Here is a 13,719-nt window from a genome sequence, read left to right on the forward strand (position 1 = left end):
CCGGCCCCGACAGCGGGCGGGCACCTCCCCCGGCCCCGCAGCCGCCCCCGGTGTTGCTGCTGGCCGGAGCGTAAGCGAGGGGAGGGGGACCCCCGGGGCCCCGCTGAACGTGCCTGGGGCAGCCAAGGGGAAATGTACAAGGAAACAAACAAAGCAATCGCGCTGCTGCATCAGTAACAAACATCCCACCTCACCCGTGTTTAGTTCACTGATTTATTCATTCACGAAGCCTGCAGGCTCTGGCAGAACAGCACACACGGTTCCTACGTGCTCTGCCGGTGTCTGTCACAATTCCTGCGAGCCCAGGCGCGATTCCAGGCAGTGGCTGAGCCACTGCAGAGCCCCTCGGTGCTGGGGATGTTCCTGCTGGACCTGGTGGACAATGGCACTGACAGCCCGGAGCCGGGCCTGCACCTTCTGCTGCTCGTTTTGCCAGGCCTGTTCAGTGCGGCACAGGGGCACGTACTTCCCGTCCTTCAGCGCCTGCAGATGCTTCTGGCGTGTCTGGTGGGCCACAATCTCCAAAAGGTTCTGGGAAAAGCAACAGCAGAAATTGCTTTGACAGCAGACTGCACGCAGGAACTAGGAAAGGGACGGGATTTGTGTCACAGGTGCTGTAACCATCGTAGTTTGAAACGGAAGGGCTTGAGAGGGACACTGCTCTGAAGTCCCCATGAGAACAGCCAAACAGCATCCCCATTCCGAGTGCTGCAGAGGTAGAGTCGTGTCACAGAATTCCCTAAACCAGAGAAATACCTGTGCATACAAGGCAACCCTTGCCAGGACAGAGGTTCACCAACTTAAAAACTTCACAGGAGGTCAGTCAGGACCTTGAGCTGGCTCTCCAAATTGTAACATACTTAAGAGTAGCCAGCGAGCGCTCCCAAAGGATGGGTGGTACTAGATATTGTCAAGAGACAAACAATGTTGTTCTGGCTGAAGTTTCCAGGTGAATGCCGCCTCGCTAAGAGTGCAACTGCAGCATCCACTAAGAGCCCTTCAACTGTGCTCAGTTAAAGTGTTGCTAAAACACGCCACGATGAGCTCACCCATCGTTTCTTGTTCCACAGACATTCTGCGTCCAAGTGGAGGCCGTAGGACTCGGCCTGCAGCCTGCGCAACGCCTGCTCCTTTTCTGCGAAGGCGGCACAAAGGGACTCTCGGGTGCTCTCCAGCTCCAGGATGGTTTTGGTGCAGTTTTGAGTGTTCTAGTAAACAGGAGAGAAGGAAATGGCAGACTCTGGTTCTTTGGTTCAGCTGCATTCCCCACCATCTTCCCAGAACTATTGTTCTGGGGGGTTCATAGAGGAGTTTCCAAAGCCTTCCCGCTGTGCAGGACCCTGCCCCTCCTTAGCACACTTGTGTCTGTGCTAAGTGCACCCTGGTGCTCGTCACAAGGCAGACCCAGGCGACGTGGACTCCTGCAGCCCTGCTTTCCGTGCTCACCTTCTGGGTTTCGCTGATCTTCCTTCTCAGCTCCTGTTTCTTGCGGTGGAAGTCGCTCTTGGTGATACGTTTCTTATCTGCTTTGTCCTGACCCTCTCCACGAATCGCTATTGCCTCTCTACGAGAAACAGATGCCTCCATATCACGAACCATCTTCTCCTGCTGCTTCATCAGCTGGCTGTAGCGGACCTGCCATTCGTCAAGATATAAAATAGGCTGAAACTAATGAGTGTTTACAAACGGCAGCTAACTGCAGCCTTCTGCGTGGCACATCCCATCAACATAAACCAGACACACGTGACGCCCGAGCCTTGGCAAGCCAGATGTGCTTTAAATCCAAACCTAGTTTGCCCCGTGTGGATGTGGAAGGCAGAGGGCTGGATTATCAACTTGTCTAAAGTAATCTTCAAAATGTTTCACTGAAACTCATTAGCAAAAGCAGAAGAGCAGAAGTATTCCAAGAATGAAAAGGAAGAGTTGCTTTGCCAGAAGACTTCCCTAACCAGCGATTAAGATGACGCAATATTTAGTAATCAACATTTCGTCGCTTATAAATTTGGGTCACAGAATAAGGTGGCAGACACATCCCATTTTTTAAGGTATGTTTAGGTTCTGCTGCAGCCTGTTACACAGCGCACACGAGGAACGTGTGAAGTGCACAAGTGCTGCATGTATTTCAGTCTAGCTGCAGGGTGGTAAGATTGCCAGTACTGCTGCAGCCTTGAAGATGCCACTTCCCCACCCTGTTTCTCATCTCCTGCCTTATGTTTCGGCAACTCCAAAGCTGAATACGTTGTGTGCAGCTTCCCCTCCTCAGTCCTCTTCCCCAGTGCCTTACTTGCATCCTGTGAATCTCTGTTCTCATGGCTTGGATTTCGCCTTGTCCTGTCTCAGAAGTCACTGCTGCACGCATCTCTCTCGTCAGCTGGATCTTTTTCTCCCATAGCATGATTTGATGCCTTCAATGACAGAAAGGAAAAGCAGTGCCTCTGTGAACAACAGAGAGGATGCTCTCCCTGTGCCCCAGTGGCAGCACACTCCCGAGATCGATTCTGAACACAGAGCTGAATGGTTCAGCAGAAACTAAGAATCTGCATACAGGACATGGAGACAGCAGGCAGAGTTTTCCCATACAGATCTTGGCAACATCCAGCACAAGCATGCTGGAACTGTTAAAGCCAACATCCTCTCAGCTCTTGCTGGTTCCAGAGATAGCTAAAGCACCTTTCAGTTTCTGCATCTCAAAAATTCATTAAACTCCTTTCATCTTCTCCAAGAAGGACAGAAGCAGATTTGCTGGCGCTGGTTCAGTCTGATGACTGGAGAAGAAAGGTAACATGGACACATACACAAAAATTCAAAGACTGTGGCACAAAGCAAGAATCTCTCTGGTACCTACTCTGCTTCCACCAGGCTGTTTAGCAGTCTTTCCTTCTCCTCAGTCAGTTGACTGTGCCTCTCCTGCATCTCAACCGACTCTTTTTCTGCTGCCTAGATTTGGGAAGCATAAAATAATACAACATTGTCAGACTGAGAAAGACTTACAGGATCACAGTTTGCCTCCGATCTGCATGGGAGGTTGAGACCTGGCAATGAGATGTCAAGCCTCTGTACCTTGAGAGAGCGTACAAACTCGTTCTCTGTGATCATGTTGCCATATTGCAGCTCCTTGAAGCTGCTGCTGTTCTTGTTGACCAACACATTCAACTTTATCAAGTCATTTGACATGTTCCTCATGTGACGTTCGATGTTTTTCTGTTCTTTTGTTTCCTGCTGAATTTCATCTACAGGTGAACAAAGAAAGTCTTAAAATTCCCAGGAGCACTGAGTTGAAGGTGTGACAAACTGCTATTAGACCAGACCACACTGCATGCGGAGCCACCTCCATCCCACATACCCAACCAAAACATTTTTCCACAAGCCCAAAAATCAAATAAGGTTTTGAAGGGGATTGCTGTGGAAAAGAGTTGGTTTTGGCCACGGAAAGTCCTACCACTGGTGGCGACATGTACCTACCAACTACTTGCAAACTTTATTTAAGAAGCATAACAGGTGACACGGTCACGTAGGGTCTGACTGGGCCAGGTAAGACAGCAGGATTGATCGTTATAGGAAATAATGACACGCAAAACAGCAGGAGGTGCCTGGCTCAGCCCCCGTGTATGGTGCTGGGGCTGTGTGCATTACTGCTCACACACACACAGGAGCACCGAGGGCACTCTCTGGTGGAGGTCGAGCATTCCCTGTCTGTAAGCCTTCGCCCCCTTTTTTCTCCATTCACAGATGAACATTTTAAGAAGGAGTTAGGGACTGACTTACTTTCAGTGCGCACTTTCTTCTGCTGCATCACTGTGATCTGTTTCTTTAACATATCCAAGGAGGCTATTTGTTCCTCCCGTTCATGTGTTAACTTCACCAGCTCTTTCTGCAGATTGAGCCAGTACGTCTGGAGTGTCATCACCTCAGAATTACACTCTTCTATCTGCTTGGTCAGCCTGTTGATCTCAATTTCCAATGGTCCCAATTCTTGCCCCTGTACGAGAGCAAGGTTTGGGGTAAATCAGGCAGAAGCTGCTGGAGCACTTGTTTATAGCATCATTGCAGAAGGCCAGTCCAGCTGCTGAGATGCCTACTCAACACTTCAACTATATTGTTATTTGTCAGTTAGTTACTTTCTGCCTCTATTTCTCATGAGCTGAATGGGACTGATCATTCCTGACCTCACAGGAATAAATGCAACAGAAGCCCCAAAGGTTCTCAGGCTCCACAGCGAGAGGGCCACCTAAGCTCTTACAACAGGCACATCTGGACATTCAGAAGTTTGCAAAGCACATGCCACAGTAATCATTTTTGCACTGGTATCCATAAAGGTCTTACAGCTCACAGGGACAGATCTGGGTATCATCTGAATGGGGACAACCATCAAGCGACTTAAGTCACTCTGCCTGTTCCATCCTCCCCTCAGTCTTAGCAGATTTTATAATAAGGTCCTATTTACTCCCAGAGTGTTGATGTCATTCAACATTTCCATAAGGTGTAGACAACTCCCTGCAGAAATCTGTGCTAGGCACACCCTCATTTCACAACAATTCCCTAATGCCAGCTCCTCTTCGCACACGTTGAGGACTGTTTGACAAATGTAAACATTGACATTAACTAGTGCAGCTTTTAAATCACAATACTGATGCCTGAAAGTTTTAACTATCCAGCACTCATGTAGTTACATGTATCAAGGGCATCTGTGGTCACCACAAAGAATAAAATCGAGTTTGGGATGGAAACATGAAGGTACATACCCCCAGCTGAGAAAGAATCATCTCCAGCCTCTTGTTGTACTGGTTGATGACCCCTCGCTTGTTCTCAATCAGGAAACTGCACTTCTCAATCTCACGTTCACTGTGGCTGATCAGATCATGGACACTTCTTATTTCCTTGTCCAGCTCACAAAGTGTCTTTTGGAGAATTGTCACCCTGCAGTTGGTATGAGCTGCATTCAGAACAACCTGGGCGATATCATTCTCAATCTTGGAAAAATGCTCCTCCTAGGAATATCAACAGACAGGAAACAAATTACTGTCACCAACAGCAACTCATTGATTTGTAATGCCCACTTACCAAAGCACAGGAATCAGGGGATTTAGATTCTACCCCCAGGTCTGTGCTACAAACTGTAAGCAGGCTACTTACCACCTCCGTACCTTGGTTTCTCCATCTATTGACAGGAGATAGCAACATTTACCTCTGCCATAAGGCTGTTGGAAAGCATTAAGGAGCCTAAACACCCCAAACCCCTTTAAGAGACCACACTCATCACTTCTGCAATTAGCTTCCCTGCCCGGATGTCTCTAGTTACCTGGCTAACAGTACCAGGACATTACTAGTTTGTACCTTCTCCTCCATGCCTGACAAACACATCCCTCACCTAACCACGACTGTAGCAGCCAGCAGACGTGGGCGTGCCTTCTGTTTGAATGTGGTGTGAACGCAGCCAGGTCACTTTTAAGAGCCTGTCTGCCACTTCTCCCCAGCCTGGACCACGCTGCGAGAGGCTGCAGTTTGGTCTTTCCAAGTCTCTGCACTATATTCTACCGTGCAACACAGATGCTAACAGGAGTAAACGCAGAGTATCCACCTGTTTGTGTACCTGTCGGAAAGGGGGTGGAGGAGCTTTTCTCACAACAAAAGCCAACCCCAGCAGTTACGTAAGCTACGCCCTTGATTTAAAAAAGCCAGGGGCAGGCTGAAGTAACCCATGGAAACAGAGAGGTATGAGCGCAGCCCACACAACTTGATAGGATAAATACTATGTTGAATCTTCTGGGTTTTTTCTATCTGTACCAGTTACACATTCCCAAAGAGAGCAACTTATCATGCCATGAAGAACTGGGTCTAGTTTGACTGTCCCTTGGACTGTAATCCTTATTTGGAAACTGAGGTATGCCTGTATCACACTTCATGATACAGTATAGAGATAAGGTTAGTTTAATGTGGAGCATAGAAGTACCACACATCCACTGTCTTCCTGCAATACATAAGAACTTGAACCACTTTATAATAAATACTACATATATAGTAAATAGTCCCAGAATTCATCATTCTGCCCCATTTTTTAAGTAAAGAAAGAATGGTATGTTATGTATCAGGCCTTTCTGGTCAAGCTCTCTCACATACACCAGAATCATGCAATAAGATCACTGGAAGAACCAAACTGGAGCTGCAAACTCAGCAGAGCTTCGATTGCAGACCTGAAAACCGGAATGAAGACACTGACAACACACACTTGAGAAACACTGCTGTTTCCTTCCCCTGCCCTCCCAACCGGAGGAGATACCGTACCAGATCTGTTTTTCTCCCGTGAAGTTTCACGGCCAGCTGTGAGAAGTGCTTTGCGGCTTTGCTGGCCATCATCTGGTCCTGAAGCTTTGCCATGATTTCATTCTCAATCTGCTCTTTGGCATCAGTTCCTTTCTGTATATCCTTACTGATGGACAGCAACTCATTCAGACGAGCAGCTTGATCCTAAAAAGTGGGGAAGACAGAGACAGGATCACTACAACTGTTTGGGGAAAGGGATTAAATACCTGTGTGCAATTCGAAAGGATTCTTATTCTGTGGACTCTTCTCACCATCTTTGTCCTGTTGAGGGCCTGCTCTGTCTCAAGGAGAATGCGAGTATAGGTGCCAGATTCCACCTTCAAGGCCTCCTGCCTTGAAAGGCACTGGGCAATCAGTTTCTTTGTCGTGTTGGCATCGTTCTGTGAACGGTTCAGGACAGTGACAAGCAACTCATTCTTCTCCTCCTCCTTCCGGATTGACTTTCCACAGCCATGGATGTCCATTTCGAGGGACTTGAGGTCATCTCTGTACTTGCTGAAGAGGCAAAGAGGATGGAAAATCATCGCAGGGATTGATTCATGTGCTGAACAGTCATCTACAAATTCCTCTTTTCAAACACGCAATTGCAGCAACAACTGACCAAGAAGGAAGATCTTTATAAAGGCTCGTCTGCTGTGACAGAGCGGGGTCACGAGAAGACAGATGGAGACATTAAGGTTTAAAAGGAAATGTACGTAGGAAAATTAATTCCTTCTTTCAGTCCTGTCCCCACCCCCCCATTCTTACCAGGATGCCACCGTATAAAAGCACATTGTTTGTTCTCAGAGAATCAGTCAAGCTTTAAGACTCCAGACCAAATAAACACTTCCTTTGGCAACAACAGGAAGGTCTTCAGGAAGAGTTCTAAAGGCATCACAAAATCCTAACCCAAAGTGATAGATAAATCCTTCTTGCTGTCTAGCTCTTTGGATAGAGATGTTGCAAAGGTGAAGGAAGTCTTTTAAAGGAATAAAATATGAATAGAAAAACTCTAAACAGCTTTAAAAAAAACCACGTACTTCGAGGGAGAGTTGTGTTTTGGATGAAGAAAACAGTAACAAAGAACTGTACTTATCCTTTAACCTTACTATGTACTTTAGAGCAGCAAACTTGTTCTGTCTGATGTAGCCTGCACATACAGTAATAAACTCGACAGAAGACATACTGCCCCTTTTAGAACCCCCCCGTCCAAATTATGTGAGGTCTCTCCTGGGACTGTTCTCAGACTCCATACCTCAGCAACTCCTGTGCGGCAACGTAGGCCTCATCTCTCTGCTTCATTCCAGCCAAGCTGCGGTTCCAGTGGTTCATCAACTGCTTTTTCTCCACGTTAATAGCCTGTATCTCCATACAAGCCTAGGGAAGAGAGAATCAGCAGACAGGATGAATCTATACTGGCTTGAAAAGCCAAATTCATGTTACAATGCAATATCTTTCTTCTATTTATAATATGCTGGGCAGGAACAGCTTCAGCTGATGTGTGTCTGGGTTATCATCTCACCGGACCACAGAGCATAGGTCTGCAGGAAAAAAAACGCTGAGAAGATGGGGGAGGAAGTGATTTACAGGCAATTCTTAAGGACAAAGGAAGAAAAAACAGGAACCAACCCTACAACTCTGGCCTAGATTGTACATACCACGTGAGCATGAGCCAAAGCGGTCAGTCCTTCCAGAGGGAAATATTAACCAGAAGGGAAAAAAGCACCCTCTTACCTCATTTACTGCTTGCCGAGTTACTTTTGTGTCCTCTGCTTGGGCCACAAACTGAGCTTCAAACAGAGCAATCTGTTCCTGTAGGTCGTAGGCTTTTCTTGTTAAGCGGTCTACTAGGAGATCCTAAAAAGTCAGAGCCAAACAGTTCAGGATGAGCAATACAATCTCAGTCTTAACCAACTGTATTCTACAAGAATAAGACAGGCTATAAAGGCGATTAAATTAGCACCTGGATTAGATTTGATTCCTACTGAAACTTTTCCATTCATGTATAAATGACTCATGAATGCAGCAGCAACAACTTTCAAGAGAATGAGACCTTCTTTGTCGATGTTTTTATCATTCCCTTTGCAGTAGTAAATTGACACTTCAGATCTGAAGCAGCATTCATTCCTGAAGCAGCATGGATTATATTGTGCCATCTCTCCAGCAGCTGGGAATCTTAATAATTTATGTTTTAAAATCCTTTGTTAAAAACCATCTAAATCCATTCGATTTCAACTGTTTGCGTGCAATTCTGCATTAACGATAACCAGTCTGTGTCCTCCTGCAAAGCAGAAGGCAGCAGAGGGAGCTCCAGCACACCAACCTGCTCACTTCATTTCCCGAGTTCACTTTTCATTGTGAAACTCATCGTGACTCAGAATAATTCTTGATACTTAAACATAAGATACTTCTTTACTACATATCTTTCTGCCCCCGCACCCCCTTCGCTTGAGTGAAGAGTGATTTGCTATTGTAAGGCTTGCCAAAAACCTTTGGGCAGTACATGCACTATCCTGGGGGTGAGGATTCTTCTCATTTTTAGAAAAGCCTGTGGATTTTTTTCAGTTACGTGGGAAAAACATCCCCACACACATTCCATGATTCAGTCACTACAGCCTTCCTTCCGACGAGGAAGCACAGCCTCCAAGACTCACCACTGACATCTTTATTTATTTTAAAGCAGTTTTACTTGATACCTGTTTTTTCTTTTCCACCTCAGCCTGGACCTTCTCTGCCTCAGCCTTCTTTGTCGACTGTTTCGCTAGTAAAATATTATGACGCATATCCTGGTCCATATTCTGCACGTAGAAGAGATGCAAGGCCAGGTTTTCAGCTTGGGTCTGCATTGCAGAAACTGGGGAGGCAGGAGGAAAAATATGTACAGAGAACTATGTTTGCAGAACACACTTTAAACAGAGATAAAAGGGAAAGAAATTTAGAAGCACCCAAAGCAAAACCCGCACACATGCCAGCTAAATCAGCCCTCCTTGAAATGAGAATTTACATCAGCTTTGGAGTATAGCTCCACAAGCAAAGCTAAAACTGTTGGTAAGTGATTCCTTGATTCCCAGCACACAGAATCCCAGGAGATCAAAGAAGACACCTCAGAAGGCTGTGAATCCACTCCTCTGGCCCCAAACGGAACCGTCTCTTTCTCAGCCTGTTGAACCCTTCTACAATTTGTTCAATAACCTGCAAAAACTTCGTAGGCAATTTATTTTAGTGCTTAGCTATCCTTGCCATTTTAATTGTTGCCCTGTTTCTTATCCTGCAACACAAAAAGAATGAGCCAAGTCCATGTCTTTGGCTGGAATGGGCTGCCACATGGATGGTGCTCTCACACTCCTGGACGCCCCTAATGACCTACAACCTTTGCAATCTCATCACAGCCTTACAGAGGTGCAATTTGACTTCTATTCAAATTTATTTCTCCACATAGTACTAGAATTAGGAAATATTACAAGGACTGCCTCAGTCACCTTTCTTGCGTTCATCATCTGTGTTCTGACACATTTTCTTGTAAGCAAGCCTGAGGCCCTCCAGTTCCTCTTCCAGCTGGCGACGCGCTGTGGCCGTCTGAGAACGGCGGTCATGGCTCTTCTCCAGTTCCACCTGCAGACGGGCCAGCTGCTGCTGCGCTCCATAAAGAACCACCCCAAGCTCTTCTCTCTGTACTTTGCCCCTCCTCGTTGCTGTCCTCTGCAAACACAAGAGGAAATCAGCTATCTCGCTCCAGCTTGGACAGCGATGGGCTGCTGTGGGAAGGCAGAGAAAGAATGCTGTATACCAGTTCCTGAAGATCTAGCTTCACTTTTTCTATCTGCTTAGTCAGGTAATTCTTCAGGGCAGCCTGGAATCTTCTCATCAGGGGCTGTAAAAAAGTATGATGTTGATAAACTTTAACATACAGACAAATTATGAAGAAACCTTACTGCTACCCCACTGCTAAATAAAACATTGTATTTTCAGCCATAGACACGTTCTTATTTTAGCTACACTCACTGTAGCAAGTGAGAAGAGTTACACAGCGGGTACTATTGACATCAGCAAGTGACCACTGAGAACGTTTGAAAGTCAGAAACGTATTGGAAGAGCTATATCTGAGATCCCAGCCACTCACTCTTGCTGCAAGTACTTCTCTTTCAGAAGAGTATCAGATTTGCCCCACTACGTTGCTCACTTCTGAAGCTGCAGCTTTGGGGTTAACATTGAGGGAGCAAACACATCCAGGAGCCAGTCCTTTTGCAGAAGCTATTCTTTAACCATGCAGTTTTAGCACACAGCTAAGCCACTGCTTACAGTTTACCTCGCACAGATAAAAATAGCAAGTCTGCAAAGAAGAATGACAAGATTTGAGGACTTCTCACATGTTCTGGATCCAAGACAATCAGTTCTGTTTCTGCTACGGTTTCTTCACTTCTGTTTCTTTCGTTTTCCTCAGCTCCACGCTGCCGGCGTTCCTCTTCCCATTGTTGGTCACTGTGCTCACCAGTAAGCTGACCGAATTGCTCAAAAGCAGACTCTAAATAGAGAGAAATGGGTTCTCCAGTGTTACCCAGACCCCACCCCTCACCAAATGATAAAGAAAAAGGCTTAGATTTCATCATATTGTGCCCCCAGTTGGATCAACAATGATCAGAAAGGCAGAAAGCTAGAAACTGTGCTTGATAGATGGTATCAAGTATTGTGTTGTTAATAAGGAACTGAATGATACCTGACTCTGTGTAGCTGTTCAACTCCACTGGCAAAGCAGATGCCTGCAGAGCATCTCTGGAAGGGAGGGAAGGGTTTCCTCTCTCTGTTACTGGCTGCTCCATGTCACCCAATTCAGGAGGGCAACTGTCTAATTCTGCTTTGTCTGAGAAAGTCTCCGGAGATTTTTCCTGAAACATAAAATCCATCACCTGAAACAGCCTTTTCAATCTAACTCTATTTGCCCGTAAAAATCTGCTTATTTTTGTCATCATGAGACATGAAGAAAGCAGACAAAGAATCAACAACAGGGCCTTGCTCTAAAATCAGCGCACAGATATACTGGCAAAGCTGCACCACTCTGGATAAAAAAAAACTTTACACATCTCTAGCACAACAAAGGAACCTCTCCCGTTTTGTCAGAGCTTTTGTATACTTTGTGCTTGACCAATTCGCTTCTCTCTGTCCCAGTTCTGATTGTTTTTGTGTTTCCAGCAATAAGACTGCAACAGGAGAATTTGAAGTTACAAATACTGGTCATGCACTGTGTGAATAAGATTAAATATGTTATTATAGTGTCTCACTTCTGCAGAACCAGCGAACAGCTCTGTAGCTCCATAGGCTCCTCGTTCTGCTGGGGGAAATGTCTCTTCTTGGTCCTGCAGAGGAACAGGCTCTTCCTCTTCATTGTCATCCCTGTTCTCTGCCTCTGTTGCCTGGCATACAACACAGGCAAAAAGCAGAGTAGCAGCATTGTAACAGGCTGTGTACTGTGGTTAATGTTAATTCTATGGTATTGTAACAACAGCTTTTTTTGGTCACAGGGCACAGAAGTTTAATTTATAAGTTCAATCTAATTTGCAAAAAATGGTCACCCAGCTAGCATTAAGATAGTAAAAATCCTGACAAAAATTCTACACGCTGCTTTTAATTTCACATGTATTTCTAACTCACATCTACTAAAAAAAAAACCCCTATGGATTTATTAAGGAAAGTATTTCAACTAACACTACATGTAGCCAAATTATTCTCTTCTTTCTTTTTAAAGACACTGATTTATTCCATATCATCATTTGCTAAATTCAAATATTGTGCAGTACCAATGGAAGAGAAAAAAAACTTATCACCAACAAACCTCAAAAAAAGAGCCTGAGTATGTGGGTAACTTCCTTTTTAAAGTGTCTACCGCAGAAATGTGCTAAGAACTGAGGGAGAAACACATATTTCAAGATGCTGCTGACACACAAGACTAACTAAATTTACTTTTTAGTGGCCTTTTTTGATATGCACTGCAAGACTGCAATAATGGCTCGCTTGCTTTACTTCTGCCTATGGAAACTGCTCCCACGAAGCCGTCGCTCTGTGAGGACCGCAGGGGGACACGCTGCCCGGGGAACCTTTCAAAGGAAATCACCTCCATAGCAAGATGCGACGGAACTCTGATTACGTCCCGCTCAGCGGAGCCCAGTTCCACCCCAGATCCCTCTGCCGCGGCTCCGGGGGCCTCCTCCATGGTGCTGGGGCCGGGGCTGGCCTGGGCCTGCAACCAGAGCGTCCCGCAGGAGAGAGAGAGGGAGGGGGAGAGTGAGTACCGGCCCAGCGCCCGCCGCCTGCAGGCCGCCCGCCGCCGCGGGGCTGGCACAGGCACACACGGGGCCGGTGAGGAGGGACGGGGCCGTGCCGAGCCGGGCGGTACCGTACCAGGCCGCAACGGAGCCCCGGCCGCGGCCCAGCCCCGCACTCACCCGCGCCGGCCGCACCGCCTTCCCGCTGCCGGGCAACGCGTCAACATCCGGTCACGTGAGCGCTGCGGGCCGCACTACCTCAGCCCGCGGAGGGGGGACTCGGGCCGCACCACCTCAGTCCGGGGGGGGGGGGGGGGGGGAGCTCGGACCGCACCACCTCGGACCACACTACCTCAGCCCGCCGGGCCCGGGCGAGGCCTGCGGCGTCCCGGCCGCCATGGCCGCGCCAGCCCCGGTGCGGAGCAGCAGGTAACGGCGCCGAGAGCCGGAGCGCGGGCGCGGTGTGCTGGAAGCCGGGGGTCCCTCTTTTCCCTTCCCTCGCCGGGTCGGCCCCGCCTGAGGCGGCTGCCGGGCAGCCCCGGGTCACGCCGGCGGCGGGCGGGGCGGGGCGGGGCCGCGGGCGGGAACACCCCCGGGCCGGGCCGGGCGGAGCGGGGCGGCGGCGGGAGCGGCCCCCGCGCAGGGCCCGGTGGGGGCGCGGCGGTCCGGAGTCCGCCCGGTCCGTCCAGCCGCGGCAGCCGCCGGAACTTTTCCCCGGGCTCGTCTTTGCCGGTAAAAGCGCCGGGGCCGCGCGGGGTGTTGCTCGCCACGGGCGCGTTGAGCGGCGTGTAACGGCGGGGCCGTGCCTCTGGGCCGCGGTGGGCGGCAGCGGGGGCCCGCCCCCCCCGGGCCGGCTGCTCGTCACGCGTGTCACTGTCACACGAGGCTCCCGAGTGTCCTGCCCGGCACCCGGGGGTTGCAGCCGGTTTTTCCCCCGCTCTTTGTCTCCCCTTCCCGCGGCCCCGCCGCCGCCGCTGCCCCCCGGAGCCTCCCCGGCAGAGCCCCGCGCTGCGGAGGGGCGGGCGGGAGGGTGCCCGGTGCCCTCGGAGCCCCGCGGCCGTCGGGGTGCTGCCGGCCCGGGGCTGGCGGGGAGCGGGACGCAGAAGAGCTCTCAAACTTCCCCTCCTCCTCTCTCGGAGGGGCTCCGTGCACCTGGGGTGGT

At 48.7% G+C, this 13,719-nt stretch overlaps 2 protein-coding genes across 4 annotated transcripts in view; one reads left to right on the forward strand and one right to left on the reverse strand.

Annotated features, from left to right (window-relative positions):
* Window positions 1–199: 199 nt before the first annotated feature.
* CCDC40 (coiled-coil domain 40 molecular ruler complex subunit) lies at window positions 200–12,882 on the reverse strand. The gene is made up of 20 exons (XM_068413130.1): window positions 12,738–12,882; window positions 12,407–12,532; window positions 11,577–11,708; window positions 11,015–11,183; window positions 10,668–10,822; window positions 10,088–10,171; window positions 9,780–9,999; window positions 8,997–9,154; window positions 8,035–8,157; window positions 7,556–7,677; window positions 6,573–6,816; window positions 6,283–6,465; window positions 4,743–4,988; window positions 3,766–3,979; window positions 3,061–3,230; window positions 2,846–2,937; window positions 2,285–2,405; window positions 1,447–1,635; window positions 1,050–1,208; window positions 200–531 (listed from the first exon to the last, which is right to left on the reverse strand). The coding sequence occupies exons 2-20, from the start codon at window positions 12,503–12,505 to the stop codon at window positions 286–288; spliced, it is 3,126 nt and encodes a 1,041-aa protein (XP_068269231.1). The 5' UTR covers window positions 12,506–12,532; window positions 12,738–12,882; the 3' UTR covers window positions 200–285.
* Window positions 12,883–12,896: 14 nt separating this feature from the next.
* TBC1D16 (TBC1 domain family member 16) overlaps window positions 12,897–13,719 on the forward strand; it is a 30,940-nt gene continuing 30,117 nt past the window's right edge. For 2 of the 3 annotated variants that reach the window (XM_068413131.1, XM_068413135.1), the window contains exon 1: window positions 13,177–13,289. The gene's annotated coding sequence lies outside the window, so the exon portion shown is untranslated. Of the gene's footprint in view, window positions 12,987–13,176; window positions 13,290–13,719 lie in introns of those variants that run through there. The other variant, XM_068413132.1, reaches the window with a different exon arrangement.

This window comes from Nyctibius grandis, chromosome 15, assembly GCF_013368605.1.
Source record: "Nyctibius grandis isolate bNycGra1 chromosome 15, bNycGra1.pri, whole genome shotgun sequence".
Taxonomy (NCBI): Eukaryota; Metazoa; Chordata; class Aves; order Nyctibiiformes; family Nyctibiidae; genus Nyctibius; species Nyctibius grandis.